Source organism: Antedon bifida, chromosome 1, assembly GCF_963402885.1.
Source record: "Antedon bifida chromosome 1, ecAntBifi1.1, whole genome shotgun sequence".
In the NCBI taxonomy this organism is placed as follows: Eukaryota; Metazoa; Echinodermata; class Crinoidea; order Comatulida; family Antedonidae; genus Antedon; species Antedon bifida.
Genome location: NC_136226.1, coordinates 311,913 through 339,596, shown reverse-complemented (window position 1 = coordinate 339,596; position 27,684 = coordinate 311,913). Strand labels below are relative to the sequence as shown.

Genomic DNA, 27,684 nt, shown 5'->3' with positions numbered 1-27,684 from the left:
AAGTCAAACATCCTGGTGTGATTCCACCTCTTCATTGCTGTCAAATCCATAGGATTATACTAGATCAAACATAATAATTTATTTATTAATAGTAATTAACTTCATTTTTCATAGATGGACCATCCATATGGTGTAGCTGTGTTTGAAAATTATATCTATAGTACCAACTGGAATGATCTGTTTGAAATCAGAAAGACAAGCAGATTTGAGGCATTTAATAATAAATCATTGATATTAAACAAAAGCACATTGCAGAGTGCAGCAATACAAGTGTACCATTCATCCTTACAGCCAATGAGTGAGTGTTTCTCTCAATGCCTAGTCGGCAGGCTTTATAGGGTTTCAACAAACCCACTTTTCCCCTGAAGTACCTCTTTCAAACCAGCAACTAGGAAATAGGCCTAGGTCAATTGACCAATCCCACCCAGCCAGGAGGCAAATATCTAATAGGCAAGGCCTAAATTTAATTTTTCTCCTCTGGTCCATATGCCTTTTTGTGAAAAAAAACCTTCCTTATTTATAATCAATAAGACAGTTTTTTAATTTGGTAAACAATTCTAAACAGTCAGTTTGATTTCAAATGTGAATTAAAAATAATTTTTTAGGTGATCACCCATGTAGCATCAACAATGGAGGATGTAATCATTTTTGTTGGCTTGTTGATGGAGAAAAGAAAGATTATTGTCAATGTAGTGTTGGCTTCATTCTACAAGAAGATGGAACTTGTCAACGTAAGTCATTTGAACAAAAAAAATATGGTTATTGTTATAAGATCATTATTCATATCATTATTCGAAAGTCACTTATAAGAATAACAAACTAATTCAATATATTTTTGGTAATAGGTCAGAATTTGAAAGATGGTTTTCTACTCTACGGAATGGGAATGCCTGGAGCAATTAAAGGAATTTCCATAAATCCTGACGATAAATTTGATGTCATAGAGCCATTATTAAATATGGAAAGTCCAAGAGCTTTAGATTTTGATGTTCGTGAAGAATATGTGTACTATGCAGACAGTGTTGCATTTAGAATAGTTAGAAGACCACTTGTTGGAAAGGAATCAGAAGCAGAAGTTTTACTAGATCAATGTAAGATTAATTATTATAATTTGATTCATTTTATTTATTCTTTTAACTAAACTACACTTTCAATACAAAAGTGGTTGTAATAGTCAAATCATAATCATTTGAAATTATCCCTGATGAAGGAATACTGTTTCCAAAGCTGGGAACTCTTTTCTGATTGTTTTTCTTTATTGTTTTGATCTGGCTTTTTGCTTATTGTATTTACAATTACTTAAAATCTTATTTTACTTGTACCTCCATTGAGATCCAGTCACTGATACGCACAGCATTGTGATTTTTTCATTGCTTATTTTACTTGTACCTCCATTGAGGTCCAGGTACTGATACACACAGCATTGTCATTTTTTTCATTGATTATTTTACTTGTACCTCCATTGAGATCCAGGTACTGATACCCACAGCATTGTCATTTTTTCATTGCTTATTTTACTTGTACCTCCATTGAGGTCCAGCCACTGATACCCACAGCATTGTCATTGTTCGGTAATTTTTCTTTTAATTCAAGTATGCTTTGTTTTAATTTGTTATTTTCCCTGTTTATAAAGCAAATTGAAAGCTTTTAGCATTTATCAAAAGGATTTAGTAAACATATGGTTGCTAATTGAGTTAATCCATTTGTTTTATCTAATGACATTTACAAATATTGTTAATAGATGTGAATAACTGTGAAGGAATTGCTGTTGATTGGATATCTAGAAACCTTTACTGGACTGATGATGGACTTGACAGGATCAGTATGTCAACATTGAATGGAAGTTATAGTAAAACATTAATAACTACCAACTTGACACATCCAAGAGCTATAGCAGTAGACCCTGTCGAAGGGTAAGATACTCTATGATACTCTATAGCGATTTTATTCTACAATCAATCAGTTCATTTTATTGTAAAATATAAAAGCATTAATAAGTTAAAAAGGAGCATGGAACTCTAAAGGAAGACTACGATACTCTTTAGCGATTTTATTGTCTCCTTAAATTCAAGTTGTTGCTATTTTAATTATGATTTTTAAGACAAAATGAATGAATAAATTAATAACGAACTCTTCAAATGTTCAAGCAATCAGTTAATGAGTTAATTTTATTGTAAAATATAAAATCAATAAGTTAAAAAAGGAGATTTTAAAATATTTAAATGTTGCTATATTCTGTAGTGTTCTGAGCATGCCTCATCACAAATATTATATAAAGAGTGCTTTTATGTATGTTTTACCCAATAGCTACATGTATTGGACTGACTGGTCTGAGTATGATATAGAGCTAGGCATGATAGAACGGGCAAACTTAGATGGTACTAACCGTGAAGTATTGGTGTCCGGAGAGAATATTCTATGGCCTAATGGCATTGCACTGGATAAGGATGGGGGCTACCTTTATTGGTGTGATGCTTTCTTTGATGAAATTAGTAGAGTGTTCTTGGATGGTTCCGGAAGACGGGTAAGTTGTTTTTTACTTTAAAGAGGTTTTTTTTTTATCATTACAAAAAATAAACTCCACCCTCAAACACCCCTGCTTGTTTGTTTATGTAGAGCATCTTGTGTATATGTTGTGAACAGGATTACCAACTTTGAGAAGAATAGTGAATGAACTCAGTTTTTATAGTTTTCCTTGGCAATATGCCAAAAAAACAATAAACTCTCTTCTACTTCTTTGAATTTTCATCTTTTTGAAACCTTTAGTATTTTAGATTATTGACCTTTACAAAGAGATTGATATTTGTTGTTTGGAGAGAATATAATAGCCTTTGTATATTTTATATCCATTTTTTTCTTGAATTTTTTGATCCAGGAAATCTATGGTTTATTCTGAATGAATGGTTAACTAAAGAATCTTATGATGACCTTCATTTTGTGTGCAAACTAAATCCTTCTCTTGCCTAAATACTGTAAACTGTTATTTTGGTGGTTCTAAATGGTTTAAAAAAAAACACCATGTACAAATATGTATACTTCATTACTTATATTATTTGTATATTCTTTGTGTTACCAATGAATGAAGGAGTTAGTCCATTAGTATTGTCTGTGCGCCGAATTTACAGTTTATTTTCATTTTGATAAAAGTGTAATTTGTAATATTTGGTGCTGCATATTTTTGCAGTATGATTAAAGCTAAACAAACAATTACAATACTCTGTATTGTGTATATACCTTAGGGATAACAAAGGCATTACATATATTTTAGATAAAAGTGACAAAAACTGTTTTAAATGATATAAATGCTTTACAGAGTGGAGTAGCTTTAGTGGTTAATTGCTTGACTACCAATCCCAGGCTCCTGAGTTCTAATTTTTTACACCACAAAAATAACTCCACTCCAAATATTGTGTGTATGTTATGGGAAATAATTGGCAATTTGCCAAATTGTTGCAAATATCATTATCACCATGGTGTCACAATCATCATAACACCAACTACACACATTACTACCATGGTGTCATAATCACCATAACACCAATTACACACATTACTACCATGGTGTCATAATCACCATAACACCAATTACACACATTACTACCATGGTGTCATAATCACCATAACACCAATTACACACATTACTACCATGGTGTCATAATCACCATAACACCAACTACACACATTACTACCATGGTGTCATAATCACCATAACACCAACTACACACATTACTACCATGGTGTCATAATCACCATAACACCAACTACACACATTACTACCATGGTGTTATAATCACCATAACACCAACTACACACATTACTACCATGGTGTAATAATCACCATAACACCAACTACACACATTACTACCATGGTGTCATAATCACCATAACACCAACTACACACATTACTACCATGGTGTCATAATCACCATAACACCAACTACACACATTACTACCATGGTGTCATAATCACCATAACACCAACTACACACATTACTACCATACACATTTCTACCATCACATCTACTGGCAGATATTTCTACCACTATTCCAATCAATAGTTGTCTTTGTAGTGTGTCTTAACGATTTAAACACTTTTTTTTAAAGATGATATATAATGGAGGAAAGGTAGAAGCACCATTTGGTCTCTCCTTTTTTAACAATTACCTTTTTTGGACGGAAAGAGAATCTGGAAAGATATTCCGATATGAAATACCAGTAGGAGATGAGGTAAATATGCCGTTACAACTGAGAGATGAAGATAAAGAGTTGTATGCTATACGTGTATATTCATCACAACTTCAAAATGGTAAGACATTCAACTCCATGTTATTTGCTTTGTATATTTTGTACAGTATTACTTCTTTCACATACACTTACTATAATTGGATCTACCAATTAGGTCAGATGCTGTTGATTCCATTTTTTTTAACATACGCAGCTCTCGCAAGGTACACAAATTAAAGATCAATGTAAAAGCTATTCAATTAAAGTTAATATTGTTGAATTGTTATTATTACAGGTACTAATGAATGCTCATCTTCAAACGGAGGCTGCGAACAACTTTGTGCGAACACTCAAAACGGAATTGTCTGCCTTTGTCAAAACGGCGACAGATTAAGATCAGATAATAAAACTTGTGAAACTGACCCAGATTTTCCACGTGGAACACACTGCAATGATGACGAAGTGACTTGTAATAATGGACGGTGTGTACGGGTATTATGGACATGTGACGGGGATGATGATTGTGGAGATGGGTCTGATGAAAATCTAGAAGTTTGTAGTGAGTATTGCTTCTTGGTTAACAGCTAACCTTTTAAAAAATGGTTGCAACAAATTTGAAAAATCCTAATTACAATATACAATACATGATCAAAATTGTAGCCATTAATTATTAGGGATGATGTATTTGAAGAATTAAAACAAATATTATTTGACCAAAAACGTGTACTGCGAAATTATTAATGTTTGCAATGTTTATAGGTTCAAAGTCCTGCCATCAAGACCTGCAGTTTATGTGTTCAAATTATAAATGTATTCCAAAGAAGTACCAGTGTGATGGTGATTCCGATTGTCATGATGGAGGCGATGAAGATGAGACATTATGTCAATGTAAGTAGGAGAAATTAAGACGTTGGTTTAACTTTCAATGTTATTGAAAGTAGGGACAGGGTGGAATTTAGAGGTTGGTTTAAAATTTATTATTAACTTTCAATGAAGAACATGTTATATCGTAACATTGGTTACCATAAAGATGTATGTTGGTTACCATTATAAACTATTTTGAATGCATAAATTAAATAACTTAAATTTTCATTTAAAGCAATTACATGTTCACCTGATGAGTTTTCCTGTAGCAATGACAAATGCATTCTACCAGTCTGGGTTTGTGATCGTGAGGATGACTGTGGAGATAACAGCGATGAAATCGCTTGTGTTTACGAATCATGTGAAGAGAATGAGTTCTCATGCACTAATGGACGGTGCATAAACCATGATTGGCGTTGCGATACTGATAACGATTGTGGCGATAATTCTGACGAGTTGTTTTGCCAGTATAGCTGTAGCAATGATACACAGTTCACATGCGATTCTCTACAATGCATAGACTTAGAATTTGTATGTAATGGTGTGGACGATTGTGCGGACGGCAGTGATGAAGCATTACCTAGTTGTAGTAAGTTATCATGATATGCATGTTGAAATCTGTCAAACAGTTTAAAAGTTTAAAATATGACTTGGTAATTTTTATAATTAAGATGTGAAATATTGGAATAATAAAACTACAGCTGCTTAGGACTTGAAATAAACACACAAAAATTAAATTCCTTTAACATATGCAAGTCAAATAATTGACTTATTGTTTTTAGCTATCTATTGTTTAACATGTGTCCAACAACACCATTTACTTTATTATTGTTTACCACTGACTTGTTCTTTCTCAAAAAAAGTCATGAGGCATAGATATCAAGATTATTATCTCTTGAAATAATTCCTTTTAATAGATCAGAGACAAACAACCTATGATTCTAGGAACACATTGACCTCTTCAAATTTAGTAGTTGTGAATTGTTGGTTTCAGTTTTATATTGAATAATGCTTGCATACTTATTTCTTGTTTTTTCAGCCCCCTCACCTTCTAAATGTCATGAATCAGAGTTTGATTGTGGTTCTGGAAATTGTATCAATATTGAATACATTTGTGATTCTAAAGAAGATTGTCTTGATGGATCTGACGAGGTGGATTGTGGTGAGTTACATTTGTGAACTGTGATTGTGAAGTATGATTCATTTTGAAACAAGTCATTATGTTAATATTTATTTATCTATATACTTTTTTTCTGTTTCTGTGGTGAAATTAAATTTTGAATTGAATTGAAACATTTCAATAAATAAAGATATGATTGATTGTTTTTAGGAACCATTGTATATGTTTGTGACAATGACGAGTTTCAGTGTAACAACGGTTTATGCATTCCTCTTGATTGGAAGTGTGATGATGACGAGGATTGTGATGACGCTAGTGACGAAGGTGAACAAACCTGTCGTAAGTTTTAAATCTGATAACAATATCAATCAATGATTAGTTTACCAAGTCAATAAAATGTATTTTGTTTAAATCACCATAGTTTTTACGAATTAATTATTGTTGAAATATTATTGTACATTTTTGTGTTGTTTTTGCAAAGCACCACCACTTTGTGACAATGGAGGTTGGCAATGTCCAAATCACACGCTTTGCATCCCATTGGTCAATCTATGTGATGGTGATGTCCATTGTCCTAATGGATATGATGAAGCATTTGATTGTGGTACGTATTTACTTTAACATCAAATATTTTTCTTTAGAATTAAATTCTCTCCAATTTGTAACGGAACAACTAAGGCACCCACAAAAGTGTCCTCTTAATAGGAGTGTCCCCTGAATAGGAGTGTCCCCCGAATAGGAGTGTCCCCAGAATAGGGTTGACTGTGGTGTTAAAACATATTAACACTTTATTTTACTCAAATGTGCCCTTTAATAGGTGTGTTTGATATAATTAAAACCTGATAATTGGAAGGAAAAACTAAAATTCACACTGTCTACCTCTAATTTCTTTTAGACATTGATGCATGCACACATCCCACAATGCAATGTAGTCATGGCTGCCAGAATGCCCCAGTTGGCCACTACTGCACATGCCCAGAAGGTTTTAAACTTAATCCATCGGATTTGAGCAAATGTGAACCGGGTATGTTTTCCAATTGTTTATTTTAGTTGTAGTTACTTGTTGTTTTAAGGTATGAGAGCTGAATGTATTGTCTCGCACTTTGAGAATATATTACATGGCTATAGTATAATATTTTGAAATAAACCCATTATGAATTTGGTTATTACTAAATTAGGCAAAAACAATTTTTGTTAAACATTTTTTCTTAAATGGATATTATTGAGTTGTGAGAAAATAAAATCAAAAGAGAAGGTGGATTCAAATAAATGTTGTTTGGCTTCCAGATATGAATATGTGTGAAAAGAAACGCTGCAGCCAACAATGTACAAACCTAAAAGGAAACTATACATGTAGTTGTTATGATGGATATCAACAGACGGGTGATAGATGGATGTGTAAAGCAAATGGTAAGTCTAAAAATATCCTGCCTACAAATCTAATCTAACACTGGTATAAACTTACCCATCTTTAATACAAAATAAGCTAATCTGATACTGGTATAAACTTACCCATCTTTAATACAAAATAAGCTAATCTGACACTGGTATAAACTTACCCATCTTTAATACAAAGTAAGCTAATCTGACACTGGTATAAACTTACCCATTTTGAATACAACAGTATATTTTGAAGAGGTTGGGTGAAGGATGTTTTCAGCATTAATGCTTGAGTACAGCTATTTAAAATTTTGAATATCGAATATTTTGAAATGCTTGTTATAATTTTGTTCTTTATTGCCTGTAGATACATTTTCACCAATGTTGGTATTTTCGAATCGACATCAACTTCGCTTCTATGATTTGCGAACTGAGGAGTATGGTATATTAGTAAGTGGTATGAGGAACACAATCGCACTAGACTTTTACCAAGCTGAGAACTCTGTGTTTTGGACTGATGTTGTAGATGACAAGATCTATCGTGCTTATTTTACAAATGACACATTATCAGGTATGAATCATATTTTACACACATTACTTAAGCTCTGGCTGCACTATCAAACTTTATGTGATGTTCCCATATATAGACATGACGGTGTCATAAATTACTACCATATTTAGGCACATCATAGTTTTCAAAACACTCTTAAAAACCCATCTTTTTTCTTTGTAATCTCTGTTTTTTCTCTCAGCGCTTTGAGAAACAATCTTTTGATTGTATAAGCGCTTTATAAATCGAACAACATAACATCATACCTTATTTGTCAAACTAGTTTGATAGTGTAGACAGAGCTTTAGAAGAGAGTGTACCTTAGCTAGTTCTATATTTTGTTGATTGCTGTTTAAATAAATAACAAGTTTTTAATTTATTTGAATTATTAGAAGGGTCTGAGCTGACTGGTCGTACTGTAGTAGTGTCATCAGGCCTAGCTACAGCTGAGGGTCTTGCTGTGGACTGGATTGGGCAAAACTTGTACTGGGTTGACAGTCTATTAGATCAAATTGAAGTGGCTAAGCTGAATGGTTCTAGTCGAACAACAGTGATAGCTGGCAATATGGAGAGTCCAAGAGCAATTGCATTAGATTCAAGAAAAGGGTAAATATGTTAGATTCAAACTTATACATTGAATTTTACAACTCATATGACAGAAAACTAGACAGAAAGACAACCATAAACTCCACCATAGGTAAGGCAAGGTAAGGTAAATTGAAAACAAATCTTTTTGGCTTAGTGTTTTGGCCATACTCCACTGTATTGTGTGTGTTTGTGGCGGGTATGCCACTCCACTCCAGTCTCAATTACTTAGATTCATTTCTTTATTGCATCTACAGCATCATGTTTTGGACAGACTGGGACAACAACTTACCACGTATTGAGTCCGCATCAATGAGTGGTATGAACAGGACTGTTGTTGTTACTGTAGCTGACATGTCAGGTGGTTGGCCAAATGGATTGACCCTTGATTATGAAGAAGATAGAATCTTATGGATTGATGCAAGGTATTTTGATAAACATATTTGATAAAACTGTTTATAAAGTTATTTTAGGTTCAATTATGATGTTTGTAGTACTACCATGTCTGTGGCAAAACAGAAATGACTACTGGAATTTCAGTTAACTAATACCGGACATTCTTGAGCTGGCCTAATAATCTAGTTTTCCAAATAATCCTGGTATTTTCAATGTTTTTTCAGGCCTAGGATGGCAGGTAAAGAATAATTTGGCCTTTTGGACTTTAAAAAATGTCTGCTTTTTGGAGAGTTTCAGTTTCTACTTTAGTTGAAAAGCCCAGCAATAAACTTGGTTTATTTTGCTATGTGCCATGTAATATTAAAAATTAAATTTACTTTTTTCCAGATCTGATAGCATTCACTCTGCATATTACAATGGCAGTGATATAATCACCATACTTAAAGGCCATCAGTATTTGTACCATCCATTCGCAATTACGTTGTTTGAAGGCTATTTATACTGGTCTGACTGGAGAACTAATATGGTATACAAGGCTCGTAAATGGACCGGAGATGACCTACAACCTGTACAAAAGACACAAACTCAGCCATTTGATATACATGTTGTACATCCATACAGGCAACCAAAAGGTAAATAATTTATAGGATAACTATCCAGAAAAAAATATATATACATAGACGATTAATTACTACCAACTTGAATAAACAAACATTAAACCTCAATTTTATACTTACAAGATTATATTTATAATTTATAACCAAAAATCTATAATCAGTGGTTATATCAATTTTTGTTATGGCACCATTCGTTAAAAGACTACAAGTCAATAGAGCGTAACAAACATCTGCACATGCAATCTGTTGAACTGTGAACATTTCCTTGAATATTTTGTCAAATTGAGGTTGCCATGGAATGTTGGTAGTAATTGCCTCATATGTCCTACATAGAAAAATCCCTATTGAAATATTTAAGGACATACCTGCATGTGTACCAATAGAACATACTCCATCTAAAGTGAGAACACATTGCATTAGTATGTTATATCAATTACTAGTGGTTTAAAAAACCAAAATCATTTGTATTGCTTTTGAATTACATCCTCAACATCTGCCAATCGTCTGCCAATCTTGTGGTAATCAAGGAAGTACTTGTCTCTACTAAACATCATGGTTATCACAGTGTGTTGTTCATTCATAAGTTAAGCCATGCCCCGACCATGATCCCTGGCTAACATGCTGGTTCACGGTGATTAAGCTTAAAGGATTAAGAAATGGTGCTACGTATATTAATAGATAAAGAGGAAGATTAAATTTGATTTATTTATACTGTTGCCTGCCACGTGGTCCTTCTACATCCTTTACACCTTTGTAGACCTATTTATTTATATAAGCATATAAAATAAGTAAATTTTATTCCTTTTTAAACTTGCCAAATAAATATTATTCTAATATAGCTTAATGGACAAAGGGACTTACAAATGGCACTAGTATCGGTCTTGCAGTTTAGGAGGAGATATGATAATGATGTTATAAATTTATTTATTTATTTATTCAGGTATATAAAAAACATTAAAAAAGCAGAACAAGTCTGAAATTATTGTAGTACATATTATTAAAAGCTAAACATTACAGAAAAAAAAAACAGATTCATGACGAGAAAAATACATAAAAAAAACAAAACAATATGCATAAAAAATAAATATACTGTATATTAATCATTAAAATTTATCCAAAGAACAGTATTGCAATGTCATAAAAAATAGATAATGTCTTCATTTTATTTTATCAGTACAAAGTATCATTAATAATATTAGATAGATTATTATTATAAATATTGGTGATGTGTTGATGTTTATTTTACAGCTGCTAATCCATGTGAAAATAATGGAGGTTGTTCTCATCTGTGTTTGTTGAATGGAAATGAACCTGCTTGTCTGTGTCCTCACATGATGAAACTTGGACCAGATATGAAAAAGTGTGAAAGTAAGAATTACACTGACTATACAATGATCCTAAAGAAAAAGATTGTAAAAGGATATTAAGCTTACTTTTCAATGCATATTGCATCAATCAATATTTTTCCCCATCAAGAAACTGATCACATGCAGTGGTTTTAACTAATATACAAAGGCAACATTATAAAACATTATAATGAATGTGCCTTTACTTTCATAATTTAGAAAAAAAAAATCTGAAAAAAAAAACATTAATGTAAAATGTTTATATTTTTGCAGATGATATGGCATTCCTTGTGATCCTGAAACCAACAGTAATTCGAGGTGTTGACCTTAATGATGGTGATTTTAGTGTGATTCCATCATGGACACTCCCACGCATTCTTAATGTCAGTTCCATAACATGCTCATCAAAAGAAAACAGGTTTTACTGGGTTGATATCAACAGGAAAACCATAAGCAGAGCCTTTATAAATGGAACAGGCCTAGAAACTGTTATAGCTGGTATGTTTGTACACCATTACTTATTCAATGAGTTATTATAGAACATATAGGACATTTTGGAAGTAGATTAGTAGATAGTTCAAATAAAGCTAATCACTTAAAATGAAAACACTTCAAGGGCTTTTATTTTTTTTTATTGTGTAGATTTACATGGCAGTAACACTAGATGTCATTCCTCAAAATGATATTAGGTTGAGAATTTGTCAATGTTTTAAAAGTTTTACTATGGCCATCTCTAGGAATAAGGTTACATGGTGTGCCTCAACATAGTTTTTTGATAATTGAAGGTTTGAAAGAATAAGAGAAAGACATTAAATATAGATTAAATATATGTATTGTCACAGTTGTTTTATATAGAGAAGATTATTGGTTCCTGCACAGTTGGTGCGTTTTTTTTAAACAGAATTGAATGAAGTGTTTTTACAAAATGATGCACCTGGTTGATATATCATTGTCTTCAATATTTAGGTGTTACAGGTGGAACTAGTATTGCTTTGGATTGGATAACTGGTAATATTATGTGGACAAGTAAAAGCCTTAACGATGGTCAGATTAACGTTGCTAAGGTGGATGGTAGCTACAGAAATGTGGTTATTAATGGCTTAGAAGATCCTAGTAATCTTATTTTGCAACCAGATAAGGGGTAAGTGGTCTAACACTATGATACTAGATCCTAGCAATCTTATTTTGCAACCAGATAAGGGGTAAGTGGTCTAACACTATGATACTAGATCCTAGTAATCTTATTTTGCAACCAGATAAGGGGTAAGTGGTCTAACACTATGATACTAGATCCTAGTAATCTTATTTTGCAACCAGATAAGGGGTAAGTGGTCTAACACTATGATACTAGATCCTAGTAATCTTATTTTGCAACCAGATAAGGGGTAAGTGGTCTAACACTATGATACTAGATCCTAGTAATCTTATTTTGCAACCAGATAAGGGGTAAGTGGTCTAACACTATGATACTAGATCCTAGTAATCTTATTTTGCAACCAGATAAGGGGTAAGTGGTCTAACACTATGATACTAAGAGAGTTAACCTGTAGAGTAATATGCTTCAATGCTATACATTTCACATAAATAAATAAATCCAGGGATAGCAATAGCATGAAATTCAGAAATATACAGTACTGTAACATGGCATTCATGTAATGTTCATGAACCATACATCAGTTACATTGTGTGTCTCATTTTATTTACACAGACTAATGTACTGGATAAACAATGGAACAATTAAGCAGTCAACTATGAATGGAACAAAGGTTGTCACACTATCTATAAACAACCTTAAAAAAGCAAAAAGTAAGTTCTATTTTTTACATATCTTGAATTTATTAATTTTTAAGGCATGAATTTCTAAATTGTCCAGCAACAATTCAATGTGAACACCTTTGTTTGGGTGTAAAAATTAGTCCCTGCAACCCACTTGAACTGCTTAAAAATAAATAATAATAAATACAATTATGAGTTCAAATCTGATTAGATGACAACTACATATACTTATGCTGTGTTTCTAAAAATGACATTGTCTTATTTTTCAGGTATTGTTTTAAGTACAGATGGGAATACATTATACTGGGCTGATAGTGGACAAATTGGAATGTATCATCTAAAAACTAGAGATCAGTCCATCTTTTACAGTGTTAGCAATGATCCTATTGCCCTTGCTGCTCACAAAAATCACTTGTATTGGGCTGATAACTCAAGCAGTATCTTTTCTGTAACATTTACTGAAGAAAAGACTGTAACAACTATTAAGGAGGATTATGCTGATATTAAAGAGTTGTTAGTCTATGATCCAAAAGCACAAACAGGTGTGTAGTGATTTTGTTTTTTTCATTTAAAATTTAAGTATGGTAAAACTGGACAATTTGTGGTTCTCATGGAGTTCTCTAGTATGTAAGAGTTATCAGAGAATCTGGTATACAAGAGTTATCTTGGCTTTAGAATCAAATATGTTGATACAGATTTAAATGTATGCTCTCTGGCCTAGAATTGTATTGTTTTTTTTCCCGCATAGCTACAACAAATGCTTGTACTAACTCCACGTGTCAACAGATGTGTCTACCAATATCAGAGAGTACCAAGACTTGTTTATGTACAACGGGATATGTGTTGGATGCAGACCAGATAAGTTGTATTGGTAAGTACTAGTTATGTACACTATAATGCTCTGTTCTCAAAAGTTTTTCCTGCATACACTTTCCCATTTCTATTCTATACAAGATACTGTACAAGATGCAGTTTTTAGATATGTTTTGTACCATAGTAGAATCATAATACAAATTGTCAAATTACAGCCTTTTAGTTGTGTGGTAGGAATAATACAGGTTTTTCACATTAATATGTCATAGATTTTAGTTTTATATGATTAAAATGATCTCTACCTAAAGGATCTATTGCATTGTCATCTATGAAGCAATTTAGTAGATATTTGCAATCTGTATTCCAAATCAACTGTATGTTACTCTTGTGTTTTCAGGTATTAGATCGTTTCTGTTATACTCTGTGGATAGCAGTATTCAAGGATTAACATTGAATGACACATTTGAACAAGCACTTACTCCTATTACTGGTACAGCGTTAAGTGTGTCTATTGATTTTGACTATAGTAAGTTGCATTACATATTTTGAAAACCAGATTTGTATTTACCTAGTGTTATGCTCTATTATATTTAACCAACTTTAAGTTGCTGTGATAGACAGTAGACATGATGTATTGTGTGATTGACACAAAAGCAATTAAGAACTTACTTAAACTATACTATTACAGAAAATGATTATATTTACTGGGTTGATACACAAGCAAGTCGAATCAGGCGCATTAAAAGAGATCTATCGGATCGTCAGAGTATTATCAGCGATGGATTGGGACGTGTAGAAGGAATTGCTTATGATTGGATATCTGGTAAGTGATCACATTTCATTCAAGAAAAATATAAACAATATTTGTTTTACTGATAATAAAACTTTGTACACAGTTAATTTTTGTGTTTGTTTCATGTTTGTTTGTCTGCATGGTTTGAAACTCTAACCTCCTCCAGGTATAGACCTGCTTGATGGCGTACTAGTAAGGACTGGCATATAACAAGGCATGAGAATACTTTACTCTCAATTACCTCATCCTTTGGATAGAACATTAAGCTGTTGTTTGTATGTGGATGCTACACTTAATGCTAATAATTATTTATAGTGATTAAAATATTAAATATTAACATGTAACATTACAATCATTTAATAAAAATGATTTAATTTTTAGGAAACATTTACTGGACAGATCAGCAACTTGACCTTATTGAGGTTGCTGATTTCAATGGGTCATATCGCTATGTTTTGATATCAGATGATTTAGAGAAGCCACGATCAATTGCAGTCTATCCACAGAAGGGGTAAGTCAATAAAGACCATTTAAACAGAATTGTCATTGCAGGTTTACTATTTTGGAAACAAGAATAGTATCAATGTCTAAAATCTGCACTATTATAATTATATCTGATCTATTTTTAGATTGCTGTTTTGGTCCGACTGGGGCAGAAATGCCAAGATAGAGAGAAGCACTCTGGCAGGCACTGAGCGTATGGTACTTGTGAACACAACTATTTCTTGGCCAAATGGCATAACAATTGATTATGAAGAGGATTATATTTATTGGTGTGAAGCACAGCTGAACAGGATTGAAAGAATAAAGATTGATGGAACAGATCGACATCCTTTTATTGATTCAGGCCTCCTGGATCCATTCTCTATCACTATTCTAGGAGACATGATGTACTGGACTGACAGGTATACTTCAGTTATTAAAGCCTTTGATTGAATAAACTAAAATGAGTATATTATTTGGTTCCTGAACTGACCAAATCCCTTTCACTTATTTTCCATTGTTTCTATATTAAACAACATCATTTACTGTGCTTAAATTGGTGTTTTTGACTCTTTGACTTTTTAATGGTAATTTATTAATGTTTTAAATTTTTTCTGGATAATGTGCCAATTATACGTAAAATATTTCTAAATCTTTTCCAGAACTTTTAATGGAGGGTCAATCAGAAGTGCAAAAAAGATAAATGGAGATAATACTACAACTTTACTAAGTAATATTGGTATACAGATTAAAGATATCCATGCATTTCATGAAAGTAAACAACAAGGTAAGTTTAACTCTCATCAACTACTGTCAGCATTAAAGTAAATAAAGCAAGAAGACAGATAGTCTCTTTATTTTATGTCTAGCTTTCTTTGATAAGCTGGTCATAGCTCAAGAGAATTTGTAATACATAACTTTAAATTAATTAAAGTAAACATGTTATGCTTTGAACAAGAGAATTTTTGATGAAATACAAATCACTGTTTGAATGAATAAACAACTATTGTTTTTGCTTTTAAATAAAGGTACAAATTTATGTGCAGCTGATGTTAATCCATGTGAACAGTTGTGTTTCTATACTGGTAACAATAAATTACAGTGTGCATGTGCTTATGGTCTTCTCAATGAGGATGGAAAAACTTGCAGAAGTAAGAATTTGGAATCTTTAAAGTTAACAATATTGAGCCCATTTGTAAATAAGAATAGTACAACAAAGAATGGTCTACTTTGGTATATACAATTATACATTATATAAAAACATAGGGAATAACTCATCATGAGCACCCCTTGATTGTCAGCATACTTTATAAAGAAGGTTAAATAAATAAATAAATAAAAATCATATTACAAATTTATCAACAGAAGATATACTTTCCAATAAATACATTTCTTTTTCTTTTGATGTGCAGATTACAATGCTTTCATTGTTTATTCTGAACGCAATATGCTACGTACTCTGAGCATGGCAAACAATAGCAACGTGTACCAGAACGCCTGGGAACCAATACAAAATGACTATGTTAAGAATGCTGTCAGTCTTGCTGTCGACTTCAATAAACAACTGATATTTTACTCTGACATACAACGTGGCAACATTGAACAAATTATGTTTAATGGAACTGGACACAAGACTGTTGTAGAAGGTGAGGGTTCATATTGTAACTTTCTTCTAAAGCTTTGTCTACACTATTAAACTAGTTTAACAAAGAAAGTGTGATGTGCCCAAATATGGTAGTGATATGCCCAAATATAGTAGTGATATGACATCATCATGTCCATATATGGGAACTTCAATTTTTGTTGCCACATAAAGTTTGATAGTGTAGACCGAGTCTTAAGGTTTTTCATCTTTACAATTGATCACTTTTTTGCTTGCCGTTATAACTCAATGAAAAATCTGTCTCTTTCTTCAATATGTTATTAGGTGTTGGTTCAGCTGAAGGTCTGACCTATGACCCGATATTTCAGGAGATTTATTGGACAAGTTACAGTAATTCATCCATTAATCGTGTGAGACCCAACAGTGATCCAGAAATTATTGTTCAACTATCTTCACAAGATAGACCCAGAGGAATTGTAGTAGATCCATGTACTCAGTAAGTTGTTTTCAATTTAGTCACTATTCTCAATATGAGAGCAAAATAAAGAAATAAAATTGTACCGATTAGTTGAGTTTTGCCAGGGTACACTAATTGTTTAACAAAACAATATTTCTATATTTAATAAGAATATTTTGTTCCGTTATGTAATATTTATTTGATCATGTTACATTTATTTATAATTATACAATGATAATAATATATAATGATAAATTACTAAAATAAAAATCAATCAATCAATCAATTAATATTTTGTTTAAATAAACAAATTCTAACAACAATAATTGTTTATTTGTCAGGTATCTGTTCTGGACCAACTGGAATGAGAATGCACCTAGTATCATGAAATCTCGTACAAACGGTTTAAACACTCATAGCATTATTACTGACAATATACGAACTCCTAATTCAATAAGCTTTGACCACTCTGCTCAAAAACTGTATTGGGCTGATGCTCGCATTGACAAGATAGAGAGGTGTAATGTTGATGGTACAAATAGACATGTAAGTACAAATAAAAGTGTAAATAGACATTAAACGACATAAATAGAGTATTAATAGATATGTATGCACAAATACAAATTCCAAATAGCCATAGAGGTATTATGTTTGTCTTCCAATCGCTATGGAAAAACCTTGCTCTTAGTTTTCTTTCTGTAATGCGATAATATTAATAGCCATATAAGTATCATGTTTGTCTTCCAATCACTATTTACATGTACAGTTCCACTATAAAAAGATTGACATTTTTTATAGTTTCTGTAATGCAATCTATTGTTGAATGTGTGATGATATACAAACAAATATTTGTTGTCATTTATTTCATTATAAACTTACAGGTAGTCTTAACCTCTGACCCAGTACATCCATTTGGACTTGTAGTGCACGAAAACTATCTTTACTGGACTGATTGGGTGCGCCGTTCTGTAGTACGCGTCGACAAATTCACTGGTGCTGACCTTGTGGTCGTGCGTAAGCAGCTACCACAACAACCAATGGGAATAGCAGTTGCGTTCAATGATACAGATAAGTGTATGTTCATTTTATTATAAATTTAATCAATGGTAATTACACAATATTAGGCATTGTTTTCTGTTTTATTTAATTATAGCTATAGTTTAATATTGTTGCCTTCTAAACTCAGTTTCCTTGGTTCAGGTCCTTCAGATGACAGCAGTACAGTACCACTACTTATATAAGTTTACAAAGTATTGGTTATTAGTTTCTTAGTCACTAGTCAATTCACTGTGATGTGTTATATTACAATTAATAATAGCATCACATTCATAATGTTTTTGCTTGATTTTACTAGGCTTACTTTGGCCTTGCAACATTAATAATGGAGGATGTGAATATACTTGTAATACAGATGAGTATGGACTTGTTCAGTGTTCATGTCCAGCCAATCAGATCGTGTCTGATACATATAGATGTATTAGTAAGTTCAATTTATTCACACACAGCATAAAATTGATACATGACATTTATGCAGTTACGGTATAGACATGCACAGACATCATGCTATAATGATGGCATATTATTGCTTTCAATCAAGTCTCCAGAAAGTATATCATATACTTAGGATGTACCTGATAAATGTATTTCCATGCACATCATAGCAAATGCAGTTTTGTTGACTTGTTTAATGAAAATTTCATGATTTAATTCAATTGTATTTGTAATTACAATATGTTTTTCAATTGTTACCACATCTTTAAAGGCTGTTCACATTGTAATTTACAGATAAAACTGTATCGTGTGCCAATGGGTCTTTTGCGTGTCATGACGGTGCATGTGTAGACTATGAAGCGAGTTGCAATGGATTGAAAAACTGTCCTGATGGATCTGATGAAGATGAAAATTATTGCTGTAAGTTATAATCCTTTGCTACTAAAATTTGTATAGTGAAATGATGAACTAAAAAGGATGGATGATATATTTAAATATATATTTTGCTTTTTAGCGATGAGAGTTTGCAGGAAGGGATATTTTACTTGCCGCAGTGGTGGTTGCATTTTGTCAAAAAATCGTTGTAATGGAATTAACGATTGCAGAGATGGATCAGATGAACTTGACTGCTGTAAGTACAAAAAATATTCTTTCAACTTACTTTCTCATTTTAATTAATGCCCTTTAATTGTAGGTGTCTCCAATTGAAGACCAATGTCCTTTATGGCCCCTCCAATTGGATATTACCACTTTAGTTCTGTTAAATGTTGCTTTCGAATACTAGCAGGATCAGCTAACCTGTATGTTTTATTTGATTCCTTAGTGTCGTGTACTGCAGAGGAATTTCAATGTACAGACAGAAGTTGTATTGATCGTTCTCGTGTTTGTGATTTCCGTATTGATTGCGAGGATGCTGGTGATGAAATGGGTTGTCGTAAGTTTTTAATTTGATTTCAATAAACTAAATTATTGTTAGACAGTAATATCGTGAACTACTAGTAAAAATTTATTCTAATGGAAGAATATGATTACATAGTATTTTATACATATTATATTAGAGATTGTACTGGTTGTAGTTATGCATTATACTTCCCAGAGGTTATTTTAAAGCCTGGACTTAATTTGGCTTTTCTTGACACTGTATATTACCGCAGAACATTGCACTAGAAAGCTCTGTTTAATTATAAGAAAGCTAGCAAAACCTTTACTTGGTATCCAAACTGACAAGCACGACTTCTTTTGGTACTATTTTTTTTTTATTTCTTTCTTTATTCATCCAAAAAATACATATAGCATTATAATATAAAACATTAAAATAATTGGATAAAAAGGAAGAAGCTCTACTCCCTGTATAACTAAAAATTTCAATTTTATTCAAATCAAACAAATCACATTATGATTTACTTTGGTACTATTGTGAATGAATGAATTAAACTTGATTTTTGTATAATGGCTGCATTAATTTGTATAAAATTAACATAACTGGTTATTGACACATGTCATCACCCTGTGAATGATATTAAAATTATCATTGACTTTCATACTTTATACATTTTGTTCTCAGCTCCTACAGATTGTGGCTTATTTGCATTAAATCGTCTGGTAGTGCCTTTACCAGAAGGAATGGTTCTAAATGAATGTGCAAACACAACTCTCTGTTATTTGCCTACCTGGGAATGTGATGGAGAAAATGATTGTGGAGATAATAGTGATGAAGCCCATTGTAAGTCTAGGCTACCTAGGATTATATTTTAACTTTTAATTACCTATTCTTCATAAATGGCCAGATTTTGTTTTTGCTAGATAAGCTTTGGACAAATTTTCATATACAATATTCTATTCTTAATTTTAAAGGTCAACCAACACCCAAGACCACTTCATGTGAAGATGGATTCTTTACGTGTACCCAATCAGGACGATGTATCCCAATGTCATGGAAATGTGACCAGGATAATGATTGTGCAGATGGTGAAGATGAACATGACTCATGTGGTAAGTGATTGTGGTGCTATCAGGCATACTCTGTACCCTAGACGGTGAACAAGAGAATAATGCCAGTGTAGTGTATTAATAAAGTAATTCCTATCAGTATAGCCCACTTTGACATACACTCTACTCTAGACGGTGAACAAGAAAACACCGTCTTAGTAATGATATTTTACATAACAATTTTCTAATAACATCATTTTTAATTTTCAGAATACACTTGTCTGCAAGATCAGTTCCAATGCACTAGTGGTAGATGTATTCCTGAGGGGTGGAGATGTGACGATGATAATGATTGCGGAGACCAATCAGATGAGGGCGATCATTGTGGTAATTAGTAATATATTTATATTAGTTAGAAGACTTTTCACACAAAGACATACCTGAATGTTCTGAATGCTCTGAAATGAATATGTCAGTTTCTGGGAAAAGTAAGTTTTGTTATATTATTTGTTATCTTCAGATTCTAAGACTTGTGATCCAGAAAAGTTTATGTGCGAAGGTTCTAACATCTGTATTCCATTGAGCTGGGTTTGTGATGGCGATGTTGATTGTGAAAATGGTACTGATGAGTTCCCAGTCCGTGGTTGTGGTATGTAACACATGTTCTCTGATGTCTTCCCTTATTTCCTTGACACTTTTTATTTGTTTAAAGTCAGTCTTATGTCAAAATACAACTATTATTATAATAATCTGTGTGTTTGACTTGATGCAAGGTATGAACAAAAGTGCTCGATACAAAACAGCGCAAAATAGATAAAAAAATAAATGAAAATGTCCACATTTTATTTGCACACTACAGACTGTTTTACACAATAATTAAAGAGTGATTGTTATCACCTTCATGAAACTTTAGTGTGCAAATGTCATTCATTTGTTTAAACATTCATTATATCATTTTTTATTTTTATTTCAGCGGCTACTACATGTTATGATGGTGAATTTGCTTGTGATAACAAACGATGTATTCAAGAATCTTGGAAATGTGACCATGAGGATGATTGCGGTGATAACAGTGATGAGTATGCTGAATGTGGTAAGATGCATTGTTGATATAACAAGTAAAAAGTTAGATAAATAACATTCAGTGGTATTGTTAATATAACAAGTAAAAAGTTAGATAAATAACATTTAGATGCATTGTTGCTATAACAAGTAAAAAGTTAGATAAATAACATTCAGATGCATTGTTGCTATAACAAGTAAAAAGTTAAATTTTAAAGCTAAGTGTGAATCATAAATATGCCCACATAGCCTTCTGTAATTGCCATATCTGTAAATCAACAACAAGTATACATATTTTTTTGTTCACAGTATATACTGAATGTACAGATGAAGAATTTACTTGTAATAACCAGAGGTGTGTTGCTATTGGTTGGAAATGTGATGGAGCCAATGACTGCCATGACAACTCGGATGAAGAAGGCTGTGGTAAGAGTTTTTATAGATTATTTTAAGTGCAAATTCGACACAAACGATTTGTATATTATCTTTCACTGTTTTGTTTTAATCTTTGATTTAGTTACAGAAGCCCCTAGCAATCAATTCTGTTGCACTGATGATCATAAATGCATAGCTTTATCATATGTTTGTAATGGACAATTTGACTGTAAAGATGGATCGGATGAAATTAACTGCAGTAAGTTTTGATCTTGATGAACATATATAAGAAATAATAAATAAAATAAAACAGTCCTGTCATGGTTTATTATATTGACCAGTCATTGTCCACACAAAATGGACAATGATTGGTATTGACCAATAACTATCATTTGAAAGTAACTAAATGTCTTGTATTTTCTAGATACTACTGAATGTAGAGAGACATCACCATGTGAACAGCAATGTAGAGATACATTACAAGGATATGAATGTTATTGTGACACAGGCTACCAACTTACAGACGACAAACATTCATGTGAAGGTAGCAGTTATTTCTTAATAATATTCTAAATATTTTGTGTTTTATTTTATCTATATCAATTATATTTATTTATATTTTGTTACATGTTTATGTCTTGTCATGATGTATTTTTGTGAGGGTCCCTAATGATCAGTTTTGGCTGGATGGACCACTCTCATAAAATATTGTTGAAATAAAAAATAATAATTTTCCTGGCTATGACAGGGCAATGTAATGATATTGCTATCAGTTTTAATCTTGTTGTATACATACATGTGTAATAAAGTGTAATTTCACCTGATAATGTGAATGATATGTTTTAGAAACGTATAATATCTTAAACTTCTTCAGATGTGGATGAATGTACAACATCTTATCCCTGCTCTCAGCAATGTTTCAACACAGTTGGTGGTTTCCGTTGTGCATGTGCTCCAAACTATATCCTGGAGCCAGATAAAAGGAGGTGTAAAGCAGATTCGGGTAAGCAATTTATATTTAGTAATACTATTATGTAATGAGTTGCTTTGTACTAGTGCACAGGGAATAGACAACACCAGTGCACAGGGAATAGACAACACCAGTGCACAGGCAATAGACAACACCAGTGCACAGGCAATAGACAACACTAGTGCACAGGGAATAGATAACACTAGTGCACAGGGAATAGACAACACTAGTGCACAGGGAATAGACAACACTAGTGTACAGGGAATAGACCAAGAGATATTTTCAGTATCAGTATATATCTGTATTCATCCCTCATGGGGCAATTAACAAAAGAAAGAGATGGATTACATCATCACAATAAAAAGTACAAATTACTGTACAAATTACAACATCAAATATAAAATATAAAACTCTTGTTTTTGCTGCATTTAACAACTTTATTTCTCAACTTTAACTGTACAAATTTGGCAGGTATCTAATTATGTTTTTTTTAAAATTATTTTAAAATCACTATTATTGTTGCTTTTGTTAATGCAATGTTACTTATCTGTTTCTACAGAGGTCTCACCGATGATTTACTTTTCTAACCGATACCTGATACGCAAAATTGACGTACACGGCCACATTTATTCCCGCGTATCTCAACAGTTGCAGTTCTCAAATGTAGTAGCTTTAGATTTTGATTGGCAAGAACAAAAGTTGTATTGGTCTGATGTTACTCAGCAAGGCAGTATGATAAGTCGTATGGACATGGATGGAAATAACAAAGAGGTAATTTAAAACTAAATTTAAAAAAGGCATTTTGTAATATATTCTTTGTGAACTCAGGATGTAAATCCCCTTTTGGGAATTTAGAAGAATTTCCATTTAGAGGGCTATCCCTGGTACCATACAAAATGATTGCAATTTTTGTTTTTTATCTGTATTTGTTAACTTTGTATGGTATCGGAATAAATCAAATTTTTATTCTGTTCAGATCTTGTACGCAGATTCAGGGTTGGTTTCAGTTTGCCAACATGCCAACATTTATAAGTAATGATGGAGTAAGAGCAGTTTTCTGTTTGGGCTCATGCCTATTACTTGCTCCTGGCAAGATGAATTGTACTTTATGAACTTTTGCCGAATAAATATTATTATTATTATTATTATTATTATGCCAGGCTGTTCATTTGACAAGAAGGTTAATGGCAACCTGTTTTTATTTATTTCAATTTTGTGTTTGTTTTATAAACCACCAAAAACATCATTTTATTTCTGTTGAATACATACTGATAAACATGCATGTGTGTCGTAACAATTTCATTTATTTGACTTGTTTAGGGGATTCACACACTTGGTGTAAAGAATCCTGATGGACTAGCTGTTGATTGGATTGGGCGTAATCTTTATTGGTGTGACAAGGGATTGGATGTCATAGAAGTTTCTAAGTTAGATGGGCGATATCGTAAGACACTGATTAGTGAAGGCCTTGATGAGCCAAGAGCTATTATTGTTAATCCAATGAAGGGGTAAGATTAATTTTACAGAGTAGTGGGTTGGGGTGTTGCTGAAAAACCTTTTAGAGATGCCCTCAAATTATACAGTATAGTGGGGTGGGGTGTTGCTGAGATGCCCTCAAATTATACAGTATAGTGGGGTGGGGTGTTGCTGAGATGCCCTCAAATTAGAGATCAGCAGAAGAAGTGCCTATCTAGCCAAGCTCATGACGATTTTTGTCCCTTTTGTAAAAAAAAAAATCTCCCTGCTACTGGCGTGTAAGATGCCCTCTTTTTTGGGCAGCCCTATCCAGGAGAGACATTTTATTCATCAACATTTGAATTCTTCCATATTAAGACTTATTTCACCATTGTATATTTTACTTTTTTTTCACAGAGAAATGTTCTGGACAGATTGGGGTTTAAATCCATACATTGCAAAAGCAGGTATGTCTTTTTATATGTATTGTTTGGTTTGTTTATTACTTGTGGGCTCAAGGCTAGCTTAAAATGTTAATAATTAAATAAGTACATGTAATTTAATGAATTGTTTACAAATGTCACTTTGTATTAGGCATGGATGGAGAAAACGTACAGAAAATTGTAACATACAAGTTAGGCTGGCCAAATGGTCTTACTATTGATTACGCAACTAATTATATATTTTGGGCTGATGCAAGAGAAGATCGCATCGAAATGGCCAATAGTGATGGAGAGAATAGGTAAAGCTTCTTTTTTTCATTATGTATATGTATTATATGGTAAGAAAAGTAGTTTATAACATCTATTATTACACAAAAAAGATATACTGTATTACCATTGCCTTTACACAAAAGTGATGTTTTCATTATGTATTTTTAATTTGTGTATTATAGGAGGACAATTATCCGTCAAAGCAGTCCCCACATATTTGCTATAACCTTATTTGAAGACTGGATTTATTGGAGCGATTGGGAAAACCGGACGATATCCAAAGCCCACAAATACTCTGGTTTAAATCAGACTCTATTGGTTACGAACCGTCACAGACCAATGGATCTGCATGTTGTTCACCCCTTGAGACAGATTTCAGGTATTAAATGAGTGATTTTAATTATTATTAAGAGCAATATATTGTAGTTGTTTTTTATTACCAACAATAATACTACAATGGTTATACTGTAATTAATTTTGGCTATGATTAATTATAATTATAATAATAATATGTAGCTAATGTGAATATATTATCTTTTAAAGGTACTTTTAATCCATGTGAAGATGGTGGCCCATGCTCTAATCTTTGTTTACTGAAACAAAATGAGGAATTTACTTGTGCTTGTCCTAACAACTTCTACCTGGCTGGTGATGAAGCTAATTGTGTATCTAACTGTTCAGCTAGTCAGTTCACCTGCGGAAATGATAAATGTGTTCCATATTGGTGGCGCTGTGATGGAGAAGATGATTGCAATGATAAAACAGATGAACCAGACAATTGTCGTAAGTAGAAATAAAAACACAGCATCAATTTAACAACAGTACCATAACCCCTTTCAGTTGCCAAAAGCATTTATTGTTTACCACCTTCAGTCTGCAGCAAAAATTTGGTGGAGATCTTGATTGTGGCCCAATGATATATTTATCAATACAATGACTATAAGACCAGATACACTTAAGTTGTTTTAATTTTGTTTTGATTGCAGCTCCATTCTTTTGTCAACCTGGTCAGTTTCAGTGCAACAGTTCTACAGCAGACGATGCTCAGTGTATTAATCCTTCATTTCTATGTGATGCTGACGATGACTGCGCTGATGGATCAGATGAGCTTAACTGCTGTATGTTTCAATATTCTCCATTTCCGTAACCTTATTTGATTAAGCAGAAATAAAAAAAAATACATTTGGGATATAACTTTTCAATTATCGGGCATCCTTCAGTCAAAATTGAATATGGAGATATTGTAAGGCATTGTAATACAATTTTTGTTAATCAAAATATATACTGTATATATTATATTATTTATCACTGATTTTTCAATATGTACATTTCTGTGACAGTTGCATTGCTTTTTGTCACTTGATTATTAACAAATTCTGGGGCATTATTTTACTTGTATAATGCAATTGTCAAATTGTTTTTTAATCTCATACAGAATAAATAAGTAAATAAAACCTTTTTCGGTTTTCAGATACTCATACATGTTTGCCAAGTCAATGGAAATGTGAAAAGGCATCAAAATGCATAGCATTGTCCTACAAGTGTGATGGCATCGACCACTGCCCTAGTGAAGATGGTGGCGTAGCTGAGGATGAACAGGACTGTCGTAAGTTGGAAAACTTAAGTGATTCATTTTTACATATTTATGTTGATTTTGATTTTTGGGTGGCAACATTTATTCAAAGAAATAAGTAATTACAATGATTGTGTGATATTAATTTAATAATAATAGTAAACAAAGTTGTAAATTCTGGTATTGATTATTACAGCACCGCCAACCTGTTCATCTCACCATTTCCAATGTGTTGTTACTGGTCGATGTATACCAAATATATGGGTCTGTGACCAAGAAGCTGACTGTGTTAATGGTACAGATGAAATCAACTGTGAAAATCGTATGTATTATTTAACCATTTTACTTTTTATTATATATTCTTACTTTCAATATTTGAGACAATGCCTTAAATCCCACCTTTTTAATTTGAACTTTTTTTTCTTTCTGTTGATTTTTCAGCGCTAGATGTGCCCTGCATTTTACACTATATTAAATTGAACATTATTATTATTATTCTACCTTCTCTGTAGATATTGTTAATGATTTCTAATTTCTACATAAAAAAAAAAAAAAATAACAATTTGTTTGCAGAGAGTAAAACCTGTCCGCCGGATGAGTTTATGTGTAACAGTGGAAACTGTGTACCAATCACATGGAATTGTGACGGAGAAAGTGATTGTGCTGACGGATCCGATGAGATAGACTGTGGTATGTATTAAGCTCTGTCTACACTATCAAACTTTATGTGACAAACAAATTTGATGTGCCCATATATGGACGTGTCATATCACTACTATATTTGGACATATCACTGCCACATTTGGGCACATCACACTTTTTTTGTCAACTAGTTTGATAATGTAGATAGAGCTTTAAAGTTGTTTGATTATGTAATATACAATAGGAAATAGGTTTCATTAGTATGCATTTTAAATAATTTCCTTTTCATGCTTCTTTACAGAGACTACAACTTGTCCTACATCCAAATTCCAATGTGTTGAGTCTGGACGTTGTATACCAACACGCTGGAGATGTGATCTTGACCCAGACTGCTCAGATAATTCTGATGAAGCAGAATGCCGTAAGTATTATACAATACCATTCAAAAAACATCTAGTCAGGTGTAC

The 27,684-nt window shown here is 32.5% G+C and overlaps 1 protein-coding gene across 1 annotated transcript in view; it reads left to right on the top strand.

The window, feature by feature from the left end:
* LOC144836113 (low-density lipoprotein receptor-related protein 1-like) overlaps positions 1 to 27,684 on the top strand; it is an 89,255-nt gene that overhangs the window by 49,839 nt on the left and 11,732 nt on the right. Inside the window, exons 12-69 of the mRNA XM_078691311.1 lie at positions 115 to 298; positions 606 to 731; positions 846 to 1,091; positions 1,742 to 1,913; positions 2,308 to 2,524; positions 4,105 to 4,306; positions 4,520 to 4,783; positions 4,984 to 5,112; positions 5,324 to 5,677; positions 6,128 to 6,250; positions 6,419 to 6,547; positions 6,690 to 6,812; positions 7,104 to 7,232; positions 7,496 to 7,618; positions 7,956 to 8,159; positions 8,531 to 8,744; positions 8,981 to 9,148; positions 9,507 to 9,751; positions 10,985 to 11,104; positions 11,356 to 11,580; positions 12,049 to 12,223; positions 12,791 to 12,888; positions 13,128 to 13,400; positions 13,607 to 13,729; positions 14,069 to 14,197; positions 14,360 to 14,494; positions 14,846 to 14,975; positions 15,094 to 15,369; positions 15,610 to 15,734; positions 15,976 to 16,098; positions 16,360 to 16,593; positions 16,875 to 17,046; positions 17,349 to 17,553; positions 17,889 to 18,081; positions 18,362 to 18,487; positions 18,793 to 18,918; positions 19,013 to 19,129; positions 19,322 to 19,432; positions 20,063 to 20,221; positions 20,353 to 20,490; positions 20,698 to 20,814; positions 20,948 to 21,076; positions 21,401 to 21,520; positions 21,799 to 21,915; positions 22,007 to 22,123; positions 22,289 to 22,408; positions 22,739 to 22,867; positions 23,394 to 23,605; positions 24,155 to 24,342; positions 24,707 to 24,756; positions 24,884 to 25,031; positions 25,185 to 25,381; positions 25,546 to 25,785; positions 25,989 to 26,120; positions 26,474 to 26,608; positions 26,772 to 26,897; positions 27,149 to 27,265; positions 27,519 to 27,638. Coding sequence (XP_078547437.1) covers positions 115 to 298; positions 606 to 731; positions 846 to 1,091; positions 1,742 to 1,913; positions 2,308 to 2,524; positions 4,105 to 4,306; positions 4,520 to 4,783; positions 4,984 to 5,112; positions 5,324 to 5,677; positions 6,128 to 6,250; positions 6,419 to 6,547; positions 6,690 to 6,812; positions 7,104 to 7,232; positions 7,496 to 7,618; positions 7,956 to 8,159; positions 8,531 to 8,744; positions 8,981 to 9,148; positions 9,507 to 9,751; positions 10,985 to 11,104; positions 11,356 to 11,580; positions 12,049 to 12,223; positions 12,791 to 12,888; positions 13,128 to 13,400; positions 13,607 to 13,729; positions 14,069 to 14,197; positions 14,360 to 14,494; positions 14,846 to 14,975; positions 15,094 to 15,369; positions 15,610 to 15,734; positions 15,976 to 16,098; positions 16,360 to 16,593; positions 16,875 to 17,046; positions 17,349 to 17,553; positions 17,889 to 18,081; positions 18,362 to 18,487; positions 18,793 to 18,918; positions 19,013 to 19,129; positions 19,322 to 19,432; positions 20,063 to 20,221; positions 20,353 to 20,490; positions 20,698 to 20,814; positions 20,948 to 21,076; positions 21,401 to 21,520; positions 21,799 to 21,915; positions 22,007 to 22,123; positions 22,289 to 22,408; positions 22,739 to 22,867; positions 23,394 to 23,605; positions 24,155 to 24,342; positions 24,707 to 24,756; positions 24,884 to 25,031; positions 25,185 to 25,381; positions 25,546 to 25,785; positions 25,989 to 26,120; positions 26,474 to 26,608; positions 26,772 to 26,897; positions 27,149 to 27,265; positions 27,519 to 27,638 — 9,379 coding nt within the window. The remainder of the gene's footprint in view (positions 1 to 114; positions 299 to 605; positions 732 to 845; positions 1,092 to 1,741; positions 1,914 to 2,307; positions 2,525 to 4,104; positions 4,307 to 4,519; positions 4,784 to 4,983; positions 5,113 to 5,323; positions 5,678 to 6,127; positions 6,251 to 6,418; positions 6,548 to 6,689; positions 6,813 to 7,103; positions 7,233 to 7,495; positions 7,619 to 7,955; positions 8,160 to 8,530; positions 8,745 to 8,980; positions 9,149 to 9,506; positions 9,752 to 10,984; positions 11,105 to 11,355; positions 11,581 to 12,048; positions 12,224 to 12,790; positions 12,889 to 13,127; positions 13,401 to 13,606; positions 13,730 to 14,068; positions 14,198 to 14,359; positions 14,495 to 14,845; positions 14,976 to 15,093; positions 15,370 to 15,609; positions 15,735 to 15,975; positions 16,099 to 16,359; positions 16,594 to 16,874; positions 17,047 to 17,348; positions 17,554 to 17,888; positions 18,082 to 18,361; positions 18,488 to 18,792; positions 18,919 to 19,012; positions 19,130 to 19,321; positions 19,433 to 20,062; positions 20,222 to 20,352; positions 20,491 to 20,697; positions 20,815 to 20,947; positions 21,077 to 21,400; positions 21,521 to 21,798; positions 21,916 to 22,006; positions 22,124 to 22,288; positions 22,409 to 22,738; positions 22,868 to 23,393; positions 23,606 to 24,154; positions 24,343 to 24,706; positions 24,757 to 24,883; positions 25,032 to 25,184; positions 25,382 to 25,545; positions 25,786 to 25,988; positions 26,121 to 26,473; positions 26,609 to 26,771; positions 26,898 to 27,148; positions 27,266 to 27,518; positions 27,639 to 27,684) is intronic.